Here is an 18,568-nt window from a genome sequence, read left to right on the forward strand (position 1 = left end):
GATTGCAACCCTCTGTCGGATGTCCTAATGTCCCTCCATGATACATACAACGAGTATTCGGGTTGAAACCCTTTGGATATGGAGGCACCACCTCCTTAAAGGGAAGGATAGTTAACAAACCCCTCTGAACAAGTTGTGGCAACAACTCAGAGTAAGACATAGGGATCACATCGTAAAGACTTTTTCTCTTTCGTTTATATTGTTAACTTTTCTCAGTAGTACATTTATTAAGAGTAATAACAATAGTAGTTTTTGAAATTTATTTGTTTGTAGTTATTTTATTGTGAAATAATAATAATGTATTTTTTTGAAAGTAATCTTATTTTATAGTCAAATAATAATGAGTTATAAATTTATTAATAATATTTAATTAATTTGATAATGATATGTTTCTCAATAATTTATAAAGTCTCTTGCCCTCCATCTTCAAATAGAATAATATAAAGTATAATGAGGTCTTGTTCTATCTATATCCTAAACATAAAATCAACCACAAAAAATAGAATAGTAACCTTAAGAAAATGACTAATTTAAATATTAATACAATTTCAATCAATGTTATTTCTGATTTCTTAATTTTGGACAATGCTCATTATAGATAAGTTTATAATTATATGTTATTTAATTCTAAAATAACTAATAAGAAATATGTATACCATATATCTATTCTAAATCATAGAAATAGAACTTCAATAATAACATAGATGAAGAAACTAAATTCAAATAATAAAATTATTAAGTCAAATATGTATACTACAAAACTTAAAGTTTATATTAGAAAAATAATATAAACGTAATAATAACTTTCATATGCAAACCTTTATTTATTAATGTTATTGATATTAAAATTAATTTTAAATATTCATATTTATGATTGAATGAATTCATAATATTAAAAATATCAAATTGTATAAAGTATAATGAATGATTTCAATTGTATAAAACATAATTTTAATGAAGATTATTATTTTTATTATTAATAAAGATACTAATAATATTATTTTTATTAAAGTTAATGATTACTGGAATTGTGATAAAAATAATAATAATGTATCCATTAAGAATAATATTCTTCCAAATAAAGAAATGAAACTTTTATTTTTTAAGGTAATGTTTTTTGTAATAATGCCTCTACAAAAATCATAATGTATCGCTTATAGGAAAAAAAACAATATTTTTTTGTTAAAAAAAAGGCCATATGTTTGATTTAATTGTGATAATGAAATTGATTCTTCTTCATTTATTATATTATAAACAATCATAAGATATACAAAATTGTATACATTGTAACATATATTTAATTTATATTTTGTTTCAATTATTTCTGATTATTTAATTTAGACAATGCTCATTATATATATATATATATAATTTTTATTGTATCTATTAGTCAACCAGATATATAGACCGTAGAGTGATTAATATTTTGTTAATTAATTATTTTCATATGTAAAACATTTTTCTGTACCAACTTTCTAGTTCCCAAAGGTAAGAAATTAAAACATTTAATGATTTTATTAACATTTTCAAATTAAATCATTATTGATTTATATTATTAGTGTTCGAATTTAAAGATTTTATTTATTAGTTAAATTTTTACTCAAGACTTTTTGTTGATTATATGTTCAATTAATTATTGTGTATGTAATAATATTTTTTGTATTTACTTTTCTATCTACGTATACTGCCATGGATTTTTTCATTTTTCCATTTAATGCTACTCTCCATTGCATTTAAGATTTTCATTTTCACAATTCAGAATTTACACAATAATTTAAGAAGTTTTCAAAGTAATGCATATATTATTTATTAATACTAAGAAGTCATTTAAAATGTCATTTAATATTTCATCATACTCTTCAATGGTTAGGGTTGGATATACATGTGGTTGTGTAAAGACTACATCTCAGTATTCAATTTTTACAAGCATTTTAGTTGCTCTTACCTTTGGTTTGCTTCTTGCATTTTAAAAGTTTTATTGCCTTAAGAGCTTCTATAATTTTCTCATTGTTTTTCACTATTTTGCTTCTGATATGTTATGTTCGTTTTTTATCTAATGTTACCATCAACTTCTTGTGCTTTCTAAATGTTTAAGCCATTTAGTTCCGTTTTCCAATCTTTGTTTTTCTTCTTTACATTATGTGTTAACATCATGCTTTCGAATCTCTCAATGGCTCTCATATGTGTCATTAGATGTATATCTCACATTGTACTAATGTTGTTGAGGTTTATTGGTGGTAACAAGTTCTTAGTTATCAATTAATTATATATCAACCTAATAATATAAACTTAATGCATAATATTGAAAATCTCTTAAGCACATACATGATTGTGTTGACTTCATTATATTTGACTAATGAATATATGTTTATTCCGTCCCAAATTGGTGGTGAACTTATGAATTTTATAATTTTCCTTGATAATACAAAAGGTGTGAAAACCTTTTGCACATAATAGATATATAGACGTCAAGTGAAGATTGAATAATTACAACAAAAAACATATACAATCTAATTAGTTTACAATGTTTGTGTTTTTATATATTTCTTTTAATTTTATCAAATTATTACACAATATAAATAATATATATTTAATAATATTGATACTTGCATGCTTCTAAACAAGCATCAAAATCAATAACATGTGCGTTCTTAACCATGCGAATGCACGAGCAACATGTGTATTCTTAACCATGCGAATATACGAGTAACATGTATGTTCTTAACCATGCAATATAAAATTACTGCCCTAACTTACTAGATATATATGTATATGTGTGTGTGATTTTTAGATATAGTAATAATTATTTTCAACGTATATGATGCTAAATAACACTAATATGTGAAGCGATGACCTAATATAAATGATCTAATAAGGGATGATATAATCATACCACTTTCGTGATTATTATTTATAATTTTTTAAACCATATTTAAAAATGAGAATGTTCACGGGTAGAAATAGTTGAATTTAACAAATTATTTCACTATAAAAAAATATTGTGGAAATAGCTCTATCATGAGTAAGGTATTTTTTGCTATTCATAAACTTAAATTTGAGACCTTCCTTAAGACCTAGGAGTAAGAGATATACCACCTAATAAAATAAACGCCAAAGTCTTATATCATAAAATTTAAATTATTTTTCATGGGCAATTGGGTAAATGGTGAACAATGAATTTTTTGTGGAATCAAAATAAATATTTAATATATAATTTTTTATTCGTACTTATTATTAGTCTTTCTTTTGATAAAAAAATAGTAATTCTATATTTAATATATTAATTTTATATACGATACACGTCAACTAATAAAATAAAATGTATCTATTATCACGAGGACAAAACATAGTGCTTTGTTTTGTTTAAACATAGTGTGGCTTTATATACTATAGTGGTCAAAGAAAACACTATGCTTTTACATTAACCAAACGATCATTAATGTATGTCATTATTATGCTCCAACTAAAAATCTTGTTTCCAATTTATGCCGTGCCGTCTCAACCACTCATGTTTCTTTAAGATCACTCACAAAAAATCATACTATACGCTTTTCTTGATCTCATGAATCATATCATAGAAGAACAAGGAGACCATCAAAATTAGATGCACTATTCAATATTGTAACTCAAAAAATGAACTTAATACATACTCCATACAATATTCTCAAGCTAGAAAGATTGTATCATATTATAAACAATAGTTTCTGGTCCAATATGAATAGCCAGGCCATAAAAAGTGAAAAAGCATTAGAAAGTTAGCAAATGAATAAGAGGAAAAATGTATAGACCGAAAGTGAAAAGAGTTTTATAAACTGTTACTATTATTCATTTTCAATTATTATTGACTCTTCAACAAAGTAATAAAAATAAATGTTAAGTGATATATTGATTGTGTAGAAAAAAATTTATACTGATGCATAAATATTAAAAAAAATCATAAAAAAAACTTCTACTAACCATTCCTTTTGTCTCTTAAGTTTCTTTGGTTTAACTAAGATACCATCAATGGTGTAATGGGTTTGGACCTGTTGGCACACGACGCTTCTCAACACCATAACGTGGATCAATCTTTGTCCGTGATGGGTCTAGCCTCACTTCCATTCCCTGTGATTGTTTATGAGGATGCTTAAAGAAAGGAGAGAAGTCAAATTTGCTAGCTAGAATTTTTCTGCTGATCAGCATGGGGTCATGAGAGGGTAATAAGAAACTAGCTTGTATTTTTTCTTTTTTGTCGACCTTGAACCTTAGGTTATAAAACTCATGAAAGAGTAACAAGATCAAGGACAACCACAGAAGAATAACAAGTACTTGAGGGATTTTGAAGGCCATGGTATATATGGAAGAATAGGAGAAGGCTAAAGGGTTGAGAAGGGGAAGCATGGATCCATTAGATGATCGAGGAGGAATGTTTAGGATAGAATGATTAGCAAGGGAGGAGTTTGGAAGATGGATTTGGTGAACTCATGGTTTAAGATGAGAAATAGTGAGAGAGAGAGGGGGGGTTGAAATTGAAATGTAAGTAACTTGGCTTTTCATGTGAATTTAGTAAGGTAATAACCAACCAAATTCATTTAATCAAATCCGAAAGTGATATGTAAACAGATTTGTTTAGATTTATTAAGTTGTTATTATCCTAGAATTTAAACAAATTTAATTTATTTACATATCACATTCAGATTTGATTTTAGAATACTAACAACCTAAATAATCTAAACAAATTTGTTATATATCACATTCAGATTTGATTTTAGGATAATAACAACATAATTAATCTAAGCAAATATGTTCATATATCATCTTCAGATTTGATTTTAAAATAATAATAACCTAATCAATCTAAACAAATTTGTTTATATAGATTTAGTTTATTTATTACTGTATTAGAATTGAAACCTAGGTGCATGAACATGCATTAAGTTTGGAGTGGGATCTTCTATCCCATAAAAATGTACTACTCATGCGCCACTATTTATGAATACATTTTATTTAATCAATATCACATGTACTTACACATTATATACTCCAGTTTGGAGTACCATTTTGTATGGTATATGTTAATGAAGAGAATGAGGTACACCCATTTCCCAATGAACGTTCCTTAGATATAAAGTAATTTTTTAGGATCATGATGTCAGATGTCAACCCTGGAACTATGCATGATTCTATTTTTTATTAATCCCTTGAATATCCTATATACATAGAAAATGAACAAGATATATAATTTTCTCTCTCTTTTTCTTCATTATGAGAAAATGAGATGTATGATTGGGTGCAAGGAAAGATCCATGTTGATTTTGAGTGAATCTCAGCTTAAACGGTGGGCAATGTGCAATCCATATTTTCTATCGGCAAAGCAATGTAAGAACTATATTTGTGAAAGGAAAAGATATACACAATTTTAATGTTAGAGAAAAGGACAAAGTAATAGATGAAGCTTGCTATAAGTGGATTTGAGATCTTTGTTTCCCATTCGCTTTTGTGTTATTTATTCCTTTAATATATATTTTATTTGCTGAGGCTTTGTTTATTAAGGGGGAAAATAGGTATAGGACTACCGTGATACATATAGGACACATGAGATAGAACCACTATATTCCTTGTGTTAACAATATGGATTAATTAACTGATCTTATTAAAACTCATCTCAACCTGAAACAAGGTAGACATCACCGCTCATATAGGTTTGGTTAGTGAGACTCTTGTACAACGTTAATCATAAGCAAAATCAAATAAAATGCATAATCATAATTCATAAATAAGGAAAAGAAGATGAAGAATTGTTAATGATGTCACATCTATTGTGAATATATTAACAATAGCATTGAATGACTATCAAATTAGAGGTAGATTCTTTTTCATTAATGGAGAGGTAAGTTATGGGAAAATGCACTAATAAATTAAAAGATATTATGACCATTAGTTTTCATTGAAATTATGATTTTCATCTTCAAAATACACTATAAAATATAATTTGTCTCTCCATTAATGGAGATGAGTCTTACTCATTAAAATAGTATAGGAAGAAAATTATAAACTCAAACATAATCACTTATCTAAAGCACATAAAGTGCTTATAGTTAATACTAATTATAATAAATGACTCGAGTTTAATACATGACATTAATTTCTCTAGTTCATAAAATTAATCTTCAACAATTATACTCTATATTATTTGAATTGTATAAAAATATTACTTTATATATTAAATTATGAAAAGTAATATATATATATATATCGGTTCTAATTATTTTTTATCTCTCAATTATTTTGAAATAATCTAAAATCAAAATCATATTATTCGTAGTAGTTTTAAAAAATCAACTTTATATTCATCAACAATCAACTCACATTGGTGTAACCAACAAGTCTATAGATCAATTGTAGAGTTGTTTTAACTTAACCATGAGTCTCGACTTCTAGCTTTTGAGAGTACATCTGCATCTGACAGGTAGAGGTTCATCTCCATAAAAATCTTACCCTAATCGAGCAAGATTGTCTCCAACAATTGGAGATACCTACGGTATTCAAAAAAATCAAGACACACGTGGTATGAGACAGAATAAGCTTAGAACACAAGATTTTGGGCCAAAAAGTTTGGATGGACCCTAATAGCTACAATGGCAACATGTAAGGCTACAATAATCAATAATTATTAGCCCATCACAGACGCAGAGCCCAACGCATTGGATATCTGTCCAAGATTTTAGGCATACTAAGGGTGTGTTTGGTTTCAAGAAATATTTTTTATTTTTATTTTTTATTTTCATTTTTAAGAAATAATTTTCATTTCCATGTTTTCATTTCCTGAAAATATGTTTGTTATTATCATTTTCATAACTCTGCACTCTAAACTTTATAAACCAGGATAATTACTCTTGCAATGAATCCAATTCTAAATTCTAATCACTAAAGTAGTCAAACCAATAATTATAGAATGTCTACATATTTGATACTTGCATTTTCTTTCCAATATATTTTATGTCAGTAATACGTTGAACATTTTTAGTTGTTGGACTTGGTCAATTGCTATTACAAAAGCGTGTGAAAAGTCATAATGAGCATCATGCAATTGCATATGCTCTCCAAAAAGGTAAAATTAAAATAAATTACTAACGTACAAGTGCTATACTATTTAATTAAGGTTGCAGTAACATCAAGAAGCGTCAATTTTCATCCCAAAATCATATATTATTATAATCATCATCGAACTATTTCAACAATATCATAAGAGACACGAAGAAAAGTTATTGTGTTAGAGAGATAAAAAATAAATTTTATTATGAAGATGTGTGATAGTAAGGACAAAGATGCCCTCATCAATTGATTTCAACATTTTGTTGATTAGTGAAGAGAGTAATTGAAAATAATATTCCCTTCATTCCACATCTTTTGATGTTTAAGGTTATGCGCATAGTTTCAAAAAATATTAAATGAAGTAAAAATTCAAAAAAAATTGACTAAAATAGTCACATTTAATACACATAAAAAAATGGATTAAAAATAAAATGAAGAAACATGTGGAAAAAATATTAGTAATAAATAAGGGTATAATTGGAAAGTAAAATATAAATGTATATTGGGTTTTCAAAACATCAAAAGATTTGGAATAACATGAAAATGTTAAAACATCAAAAGATATAGATCAAATGGGGTAATAAAAGTCTTAACATTTTCAATAAAATGTCATTGTCTTATTATTGAAAATATTGGAAATGATATTTTTTCATTTTCAAAATTTCCGAAATGAAGCTCATGTTTTCAAAAATATGAAATGAAAATAACACAACAAACATGTTTTCACCCTCGTTTTCTGATTTCATTAAAAATGAAAACAGAAAATGGTCAAAGCAAACACACCCTAAACCTTCCAAGCTGAGAATGTTTTTGTTGTGGCCATATTAATCCATAAAATTTTGATGTTATAAATACCAACATTATATTATCATAGAGTTGTATGACCGAATCTCATGCTATTGTTGTAATTTAATATTTTCAAACTCATGTTAATTACCATGGCTAGGTTGCCATGGAATAGGTAAATTAATTGAAAGAATCTTTTATTTAAAAACCAGACTCTGAATTTAGTATCTAATTTTCTAATCAAATGTATCTTCTTGTACTATAGGTAATAGGTAAATAAGTAATATTTCCTGAGAGATGTGATTGTCTCTCCTAATTGATATTGTTAATAAAATTAAAATTATAAATTTGTATTTAATATTATATATTGTGCCCTTTGTTTAAATGTTCAGAAACAATTTACTATTTAAATTTTTATTTTATTTTTTGGGTATATTTGTCCTCTTATCATTATTGAATTAATTTATTGAGTATTTTCATAGAAAGTTCTGTGACGAGGTTTTAGTATGCCTCTATCATTACTTCAACACATTTGTGTGTTCTATTTGAAACAATATTTTTATTTCAACAACCAAGATTTAAAAATTTCTCTTACAAGAAATCAAACTTCTATATATTTTATTTTATTTCCATACACATTTCACAAAATTTATCTTTAAATCAAAAAACGACTTCAAGTTGTCATCATTTGGTTTTAAAAATAACATTATTGTAAAAGATTTATGAAACATGATGGGTGAGTTTTAGTTATGCTATATCATCTTGATTATTAATTAGACCTTGGTATTGTAATACTAAATTGAATCCTAATGTTGAACAATTCATAAATGATGAGTGTGGCAACTTGATAATAGCATCCTTAGTCTGAAGAGTAGAGATCAGACTAGTCATCTTCATCATTATTAGAAAGAAATAATTTTTTTACACTTAATTTTAGGATAAAAGCGTCATTACAAGTATAAACTAAAGGATATAATTGTACTTTTAGTTTGTTTTTTTTTTTATTTCGTACAACACTTCATGAAGAGGAGTCTGACTCCAGTGTGAAGGTGATGTAATTACTTATTTCCTTTTAATTTTAAGGATAAAAATATAATCTTATTCTAAATAAAAAAGATACAAATTTCAATATATGTTGTTTTATCTTCAGTATTTGAGAGTACTTCCCTCTCTATTATTGGAAATGAATCTCACTTCATTTCAACTACATGGACAAAGTAGCTGATAGTAGCCCAAGGACTAAAGAGGAGTTGGCAGGCCCATACAAAGCTAAGAGAACTAGACAGAAGCCCAACTGGCTTGTTGACTATGTGGAAGACTTTTAATCCCAATTAATTACTTATGTTATTTCAGTATTTCAATTATTCCATGGGCTAGTTGTTTTAAGCCCAAACCCAGTACTGTCTAAACCTAGAATGGTTGCTGCTGCTATATAGTAACTATGACTGCTTAAGAAATGCTAGGAAAAATTACTATTCAGCTAATTCTTTCTTTATAACTCTTCTTGTTTTATTTTTGCTATCTTGTTCCCTATCATTTTGGTGCTTTCATTATTGTATCATGCCTCCCAAAACTGCAGCTAAGGAGCTAGATGATACCTTGTTGCAATTATTTGCAGACAAGTTGAAGGAAAACCAAGATCAACAAGATTCAAGACCTAGGGTGATTGTTGATGCTCTTCGCATTATTACTGACAAACTGGCTCACATTACTGTAGCACCACCCCCAACCAATGATCCACCTCAACAACCTTAAGCCCAACCAAGTTCTTCCTTCAAATTAAACCCTAACCCTACCTCTGCCATACCACCAATACCAAACCGACCACCATCTCCAACCTTCTTTCCTAACTACTCTCAGTCACCAGTATCTCCATTCTTCACTCCTCACAACCCATATGCCCGCCCCGTTCTCACACCAATGACCACACTAAACCCTCAACCACGACCACCAAAGCTACAACTCACCCACTTCGATGGATCGAAACCCTTAGATTGACTTTTTCAAGCTGAACAATTTTTCCAGCTCTATGAAGTTTTTCCAAATCAAAGGCTTCCGCTCATTTCCTTCTATATGAAAGGTGAGGCCTTAAGCTGGTTTAAATGGGCATATCATAACTCTACATTCACTGATTGGGAGAGTTTTACACAGGCGCTAGAAACAATATTTGGTTCGTCCAGCTATGAAAACCACCAAGCAGAGTTATTCAAACTCAGGCAAAATGGATCTGTGGCTGAATACTGAAAGCAATTCGAAAAGATTTGCAACCGCGTATGGGGTTTATCCCCTGAGTTAATTTTGAATTGCTTTCTTTCTGGGTTGAATACAGATATTTGTAGGGAACTTGCGGTGCTCCGCCCTACTCACATAGCATATGGTTTGGGCCTGGCCAAATTGGTAGAGTCTAAAATTAAAGACTCTAAGTTTTCTGCTCCTAGACAGTTTCATTATGCAAACCCCACACCTCCACCAACCTATCCTAGACCTCCACCAAATCAACCACAATTCCAGAAAACCACTCCTCCAACACCACCTATTCGTCGCCTCATAATTGCTCAAATGCAGGAGCGACGAGCTCAAAGACTTTGTTATAACTGTGATGAGAAGTTTCATGCAGGGCATAAATGCCAGCCCATGAAATTTTTGCTGAGGTTAGTGGAGGAATTTCCCACATAATCGAAAGCCGTTCTCACCTCTCTGGATAATCAGGATGAGGATTATCAGCATATAGTGGAAGAGCTAATACATTTCCAGCTGTTGGAACAAGCTCTTGATGCCAACCATCGCCAAAAACTTTACGGTTTTAGGGGTCAATATCAGGTCACCCAATGACCGTTTTGGTTGATACAAGTAGCTTACACAATGTTATTCAACGTAGGTTAGCTAACTACTTGCAATTACAGATCTCCCCAACTCCACAATTTCCAGTCATGGTGGGAAATGGAGCTCACATCTTTTGCACAGACTTATGTTCCAATAATCCTATTGTCCTACAAAACCAACTATTTCATATTCCATTCTACCCCAGTTTCTGTAAAACCCTACATATACCATCACTCACAAAAAGATACAATGACAACCATGATCCAAGAAATGTTGCATGAGGGCATCATTGTCCCCAGTACAAGCCCTTTTACCTCCTCGGTTTTATTGGTAAGCAAGAAGGATGGCTATTGGCGATTTTGCGTCAATTATCGCACATTAAACGCTATTACAATTCAGGATCGTTTTCCCATTCCAACAATTGATGAGTTACTCGATGAGTTGGGTGGTGTTGTTATTCTTTCCAAAATCGACCTCAGGGCAGGTTACCATCAGATTCGTGTGAGATCGGGGGACACACACAAAACGACGTTCCAAACTTTTGATGGGCATTATAAGTTTTTGGTTATGTCGTTTGGGCTAATGAATGCGCCATCAACTTTTCAGGCTGCAATGAATGATCTCTTACGACCACATTTACATCGGTTCGTATGGGTTTTCTTTGATGATATACTTATTTATAGCACTTGTTTGGCAGATCACCTAGTTCATTTACACATTATTTTGGAGTTTTATGCAAAACTTTCTAAGTGTTTCTTTGGAGTTCATGCAGTTAGTTACCTCGGCCACATCATATCAGCCGATGGGGTTAAACCAGACCCTGACAAGATTCAGGCCATGGTGGAATGGCCATAACCCTGCTCTCTCACGACACTTGGGGGATTCCTAGGCCTTATAGGGTTTTATCGAAAGTTTGTTAAAGGTTATGCATAGCTCGCCGATCCTCTCACTGAGTTGCTCAAATTACAGAAATTTACATGGTCAGTTGGGGCGTACACAACCTTTACATAATTAAAAAATGCAATGACTATAGCCCCAGTCTTACAACTATCCAATTTTTTCCAACCATTTGATGTTGAAACTGATGCATCTGTGGTGGCGATCGGTGCTATTCTCTCCCAACAGGGGCATCTAGTGGCATATTTCAGCAAAAAGATGTCAAGCCAGATGCTATATGCGTCCGCCTATGTCCGTGAGATGTTCGCTGTGACAAAATCTGTCAAGAAATGACGTCAGTATCTGGTGGGAAAACAATTCAATATATACAGATCAACAGAGTCTTAAACATTTAACAACACAAGGATTTCAGACTCTTGAGCAACAAAAATGGGCATCTAAGCTTATCGGGTTTCAATTCAACATTAAGTACAGAACACGTACCTCGAATCGGGTTGCAGATGCATTGTCACGATGCTATAGTGAGAATACTCCTATCTTTTTGGCACTGTCTTCCCCTTTTCCACAAGTGATTGCTCGGATCCGCAGTTTTCTCGTTTCCAATGAAGGCCATGCATACATCAAGAAATATGAGTCAGACACAAAATGGCAAAGAAAACTTCACATATCTCATGGTTTACTATTTTATGAGACTCAGATTTTCATACCTGATATGGAGGATCTGCGCTAAAGTCTGATCAAAGAATTTCACAATACATCATCTGCTGGCCACTCAGGTTGGAAGGCGACTCTTAGTCGACTCTCGGCCTCTTGTTATTGGCCCAGAATTGCTCATCAAGTTAAACTCTTTGTTCTCCAATGTGCGACTTGTCAGTATAATAAATACCTGCCACAAAAATATGAAGGGTTAATGCAGCCTTTGCAAATACCAGATAAAGTGTGAGAGGACTTGTTTATGGACTTTATCACACACTTACCTCCATCACAGGGACACACAATTATATGGGTCATCGTGGATAGACTTACCAAGTATGCCCATTTCATAGCTCTAATGAGATCTACCGCTTACATGGGGTACCCTAATCTATTGTGTCCGACATGGACAAAATATTTCTCAGCTCCTTCTAGAAAGAACTATTTAAACTCATGGGCATTAACCTTCACTACATCACTACTTACCACCCATAATCGAATGGTCAAACCGAAGTGGTCAACATGGGATTATAAACGTACCTTCATTGCTTTACGACTCTCAACCACGGAAGTGGTTCCCCCATCTCTCCCTGGCAGAATACTGGTATAATACCAGTCACCATTCATCATTGTAGTTGTCTCCATTTGAAGCCTTATACGACCGATCCCCACCAACATTGAAGGACTATGTCTCACACTCGGCAAAAAATCCAGCAACACAGACCACCCAACAAACAAAAGTCGAGCTGTTAGAAAATCTGAAACAACATCTAAAACATGCTCAACAAAGAATGAAAGCACAGGCTGATACATGCTGAAAATATGTTACATTTTTACTTGGGGATTGGTCTTGCTACGCCTCCAGCCGTACCGGCAACTCTCTATTTCCCGTCGGAAATCTCCCAAGCTTACTCAACGTTTCTATGGCCCATTCCGAGTTAACCATAGCATCGATCCAGTAGCTTACGAGTTGGTTCTACCGGAAACGACAAAGATCCATCCGATTTTTTCATGTCTCATTGCTAAGATGTTATTACGGCGAGCCACCAAAGGTAGTGATTGAGCTTCCTCCGGGAGTGTTCTCTTCGGATACCACCTCCATGAATGAAGAGACACCGACCATCGTGAACACCGTGCTGGCAAACCAGATGGCCATTACTATCGTCCCAAAAGCCAACAGAAAACCCCATTGAAACTGTGCTTCCAGCAGAAAATGAGAGGGTGGCAAAAGTGGCAGTTTTGAGTACTACAAAGGTTCTCAACGAGAACTCTTCTTCTCCTCCAATAACCACACGAGTGGGTGGGTTAGTTTCATCACGGTTGGGAGAAATATCAATTGAAGGGAGAGAGAGAGAGGGGGGTTTCACATCAAAACGGTGTGGTTAGCAAGAAGGTTCAAGAAGAATTTCATGGGAGAAGAGAATGGGTGGCTGGAAGAAAGAAGATTTGTGTTACAATAAAGAAGGCAAAGAGTTATTAGATTAAGATGTACTTGGGGATATTACAAAGCCATCTCAACCGTCACACTCATCTTGCCATCTGAACCATTAAGTGCAAAAGTAAATTTTAATGAGACCCACTCAAGCCGAACTACCCCCTTGATGTCCTCGAGCTACACAACTAAATGTGTACCAGAGAAATTGCCCTGCCCAATGCATATTCAACCCTCAATTACTCCACATATGCACAACTTACCATACATTAATGACCACACACTTACCCATATTGAATGTGACAGCTTTCCTGCAAATTCAAAAAGCAAAATTATTCCCTCTCATCTTCCACCGCCCAATTCAGCGGGACTTGCAATCTCACCATCCACTCCAACAGATATTTTTCCATCACTCCCCAACAGCAACCGTGGGTCCTACAAACCTTGTGGACAAGGTTTCACTTGAAGAAGTGGGCAATGATAGCAGCCCAAGGACTAAAGAGGAGTTGACAGGCCCATACAAAGCCAAAAGAACCAGACAGAAGCCCAACTGGCTTGTTGACTATGTGGAAGACTTTTAATTCCAATTAATTATGTTATTTCAGTATTTCAATTATTCCATGGGCCAATTGTTTTAAGCCCAAATCCAGTACTGTCTAAACCTAGAATGATTGTTGCTGCTATATAGTAACTATGTCTACTTAAGAAATGCTAGGAAAAATACTATTCAATTAATTCGTTCTTTATAACTCTTCTTGTTTTATTTTTGCTATCTTGTTCCCTATCAGTAACCATTTTCACTTGGGTAAAAGTAGAGACAACCTTGCATCATATGACAAAGCTCCCAAGTCTTATAATGAAAAAAACTTCACTAATAGAATCTTAAACACCTTGCAAATTGCAATAAGTGAGCCTGAACATCTAATGACAAATTAAAGTACCCGAGTTCATCATTTTGAGAAAAATAATAGTTAATTGTTATATAAAACAACAGAAAGAGTTAATAATAGTAATATTTTAGTGCTCTTTCTGTTGGAGCATGTGCCACCGGCTTGCACTTTCATCCTGTTGCTCTCCTTTTGAGTATTGACGATATAATAAGCAACAACTGCCTCGACCCAAAAGTGCACAATCTAGTTATTAAATGTTGTTATTCAATATTTTTTAACCTGGAAATACATCATTCACCTATCATTTACATTATTAATATTTAAATAAAAATAATACACATAAATAATGAATATTGTGATTGCTGTTTACAAAAATGTATATAAACAATGCATAAAGATTAACACTCAATAGAATAATGCACGTATAATGCAGATGTAAATCTAAGTAATTTTTGTCGGTGTATTTGTCATTTATTAATCTTTTTTTGTTGTTGATATCGTCTATTTATTTTATTAGTACTATTGTTGGATTGTGAAATTATTAATTGATTAATGCGTTTACTTCAATCAGATTTGAATATATGGTATCATGGAAGACAAAAAAAAATCAAGTTGGATATATGCAGCAACATGCTTGTGTCTCACCTGCAATCTCTCACCCATGCCTATAACTAATTGTATATTCAGCATTTTATTGGATAGAATTCTGACTTAAAATTATAGTCACTATTTATGTAAGGATAAGGTGATAAAAGTTAACGTTCTATCTCAAAATCATGTATTTAAATTATACCTAGTAGAATAATATGGATGATGTGAGACTTAATTCATAATATGTCTTATTTACATATCTAAAAGAATGAGGTTAACAATGTGAAACTTGATTTTAACGATGCACAACCACATGAAGGAAACTTTTTTCAATCTTTTGTTTTTCAGTTTTAATTACTTATCAGAGAGAACATGCAGCTCCAGCTTTAAGCTAACGTCGCATTGCATTCATATAAGAGAAATGGTTAGTCAGCATCAGGGAGTCATAGGGGCATTCACAACAGAGAAGTAGAACATGTGAGCTAGATTTAAGTATCATCACTACTAATATTCAACTATTATTTTGACTCTTTTAATTTTAAGACTTGATTTTAAAAAATTATCTCATGCTTAGTCGATTTTCGTTACATTAGCCCATTATGCCTGGTTTGTTAACCAGTTTTTCTAGCATTTATTCTCATTGGGCTAAGTGGGTTGATACTATTAAAAAAATAACTGTATAGAAAATCCAGACACAAAGGCTCACTAGGTTATGATTGGAAATCATCACTAGGTTATGATTGACTTGCAACGTGATGAATTTTTATTTTCCAAACAGAGGATTGTTGTTCCTTGGTTACCCCAATCCAAAGACTCAAATGACCAAAACTAAACCCAAACCCAAATTCCTAACATTGTGTATCTTTTTACTACTAAAATTGTTTTTCATTATTAAAAATATTTCTTTTGTATTCCTATTTTTATGGGCAGCAGTTAAGAGAAAATATACATATTCCCACCCTTTTAAATTTTGTTACGAGCACTGCTACCCGTTTTCAATTGCTAAATAGAAATAGTTGTGTCTTGAACTGAACATGGAAGACACTGAAGTATAAAAGCCTTGTTGAATTGAGTTCGGGAGAATAATGATCTTTAGGAACAACTGTCAAACGTTTGTTTTTCTTTAATCTAATGTTGAATGAGGACAAAATGCATTTGTCTTATGGTTGACAGTAGAGTTAATCAATAAAGACATTATTATTTAAAGTAAGTAATACAAAACCGAACAAAAAGACAACATGCTCAAAACGAGGTCACTACTGAACTAGTACAGTGCAGCACTCTCAAAAGGAAAATTCTCACACACACAACATTGTAAGAATAGAAAAACAAATGTAAAAAACAGCTGGAAATGTAACGTGGCCGAAAACTATTGGATCAAAAATTGGCATGTAGTAAATCATTTCATGCATAAAAAAATGCTCTCCAAAACGAAAACACCATGTATTTACAACCGTATAAAAAATCCACATGATGTACACAAAAAAAACACAAGTACGTATAAAGTACATGCATCCTCCACAACCTCAAAACGCGTAACACCATTTTCTCTTTCAACTCTCTCTTAATTTCTTCACCTTCAACACACTCATTTTCTTCTCTTTGTTCTTCTTCTTCTTCAAGAATGACGTCACTTTTTTCAATCTCTCTCTGTTTCCTTCTCTTCTTCTTCCATTCATGTAACTCCAAAGAATACTTAAAGCTACCGTTAATGCAGAAAACTCCACCCTCATCACCGGCTGAGCTTCTCGCCGCCGATACACATCGCGTCTCCGCTCTTCACGGCAGACACACCGTAAAATCTCCGCTAATATCCGGCGCATTTACCGGCTCCGGTCAGTACTTCGCGGATCTCCGAATTGGCTCACCGCCGCAGCGCCTCTTCCTCATCGCCGATACCGGCAGCGACCTAGTCTGGGTGAAATGCTCCGCCTGCAGAAACTGTTCCGGTAACCGACCCGGATCCACATTCCTAGCCCGACACTCCAGAACCTTCTCTTCACACCACTGCTACGATTTACATTGCAAACTAATCCCACACCCGCAACAAACCCGACCCTGTACCCGTACCCGGATCCACACTCCATGTCGCTATGAATATTCATACGCTGACGGGTCCATTACAAGTGGGTTCTTCTCAAAGGAAACGACGACGTTTAACACAAGCGCAAGCAGGGAAGTGAAAATAGAAAAATTATCGTTCGGGTGCGGGTTTCGGGTTTCGGGTCCAAGCGTAACGGGTTCTAGTTTTAACGGTGCAGAAGGTGTAATGGGTTTGGGTCGTGGATCCATTTCGTTTAGTTCCCAATTGGGTAAAAGGTTTGGGAACACGTTTTCTTACTGTCTACTCGACTACACTATATCCCCGCCTCCGAAAAGTTACCTCACAATTGGAACTTCCCAAAACGACCGCGTTTCGCGCAAGTTTTTCCGTTACACACCGTTGCTGGTGAATCCCTTATCTCCCACATTTTACTATATAGCAGTTAACGGCGTAAACGTTGACAGCGCGAAATTACAGATTAGTCCTTCTGTTTGGGAACTGGACCAACAGGGTAATGGTGGCACCGTCGTGGATTCCGGCACGACGCTTTCGTTTCTGGCGGAGCCGGCGTATAGACAGGTGTTAGGGGCATTTCGGCAGCGCGTGAGGCTTCCGGAAGCGGTTGATGTTGGTTCAGGGTTTGACTTGTGTGTTAATGTGTCCGGCGTGGCCAGGCCTAAGCTGCCAAAGCTGAGTTTCAGGCTTGCCGGAAAATCAGTGCTATCGCCGCCGGCGAGGAATTATTTCATAGAAGTTTCTGATCGGGTCTTGTGCTTGGCGATACAACCCGTGAAAGCGGGTTCCGGGTTTTCAGTTATAGGGAATCTGATGCAACAAGGGTACTTGTTTGAATTTGATAGGGACAGATCACAGCTCGGGTTTTCGCGTCATGGATGCGCTTTGCGCTGAACCGAACCGGTTGTTTGATTTTTTAAATTTAAATAACAGTGATTTATTTTTGTTTAATATAGATTCTTAGAAATTTTGTTTGTTTTGAATTATTATTAATGAAATGTGAAGAACTTCAAGGAAAATTGTGCAAATGATATCTTTTTGAATTTTTTTAGCATATAAGAAATTCAGCATGTTTAAGAGAAGGTAAAATTTCCAGGAATCTTAAAGTTATTTTTTTGTATTACCAATGATATTCTTACTTTTTGGGTAAAAAACTAATTTCTATCAGGGTTTGTGTTGTTCCTCTCAACATGTGTCGGTTCTAGGAATCAACCATCGATCTAGGAATTCAGTGAGTACTTATATTACTAAATCAACCCCTTTGATAGCAAGCTTAAGTTTTGATATAAATAATCATTGGCTATATATCTTATCATGAAATCA

General features: G+C 33.1%; 1 protein-coding gene across 1 annotated transcript; it reads left to right on the forward strand.

Annotated features, from left to right (window-relative positions):
* On the forward strand, positions 16,687–18,196 carry LOC109361088 (aspartyl protease family protein 2). Its single transcript, XM_019606408.1, has one exon. It carries the CDS (start codon positions 16,811–16,813, stop codon positions 18,137–18,139), a length of 1,329 nt encoding a protein of 442 aa, XP_019461953.1. The 5' UTR covers positions 16,687–16,810; the 3' UTR covers positions 18,140–18,196.

Source organism: Lupinus angustifolius, chromosome LG11 (genome assembly GCF_001865875.1).
Source record: "Lupinus angustifolius cultivar Tanjil chromosome LG11, LupAngTanjil_v1.0, whole genome shotgun sequence".
NCBI classification, from domain to species: domain Eukaryota; kingdom Viridiplantae; phylum Streptophyta; class Magnoliopsida; order Fabales; family Fabaceae; genus Lupinus; species Lupinus angustifolius.

Excerpts from the sequence above, each read along its gene's own strand:
- LOC109361088 (XM_019606408.1), top strand. The coding sequence starts at position 16,811 with ATGACGTCACTTTTTTCAATCTCTCTCTGTTTCCTTCTCTTCTTCTTC.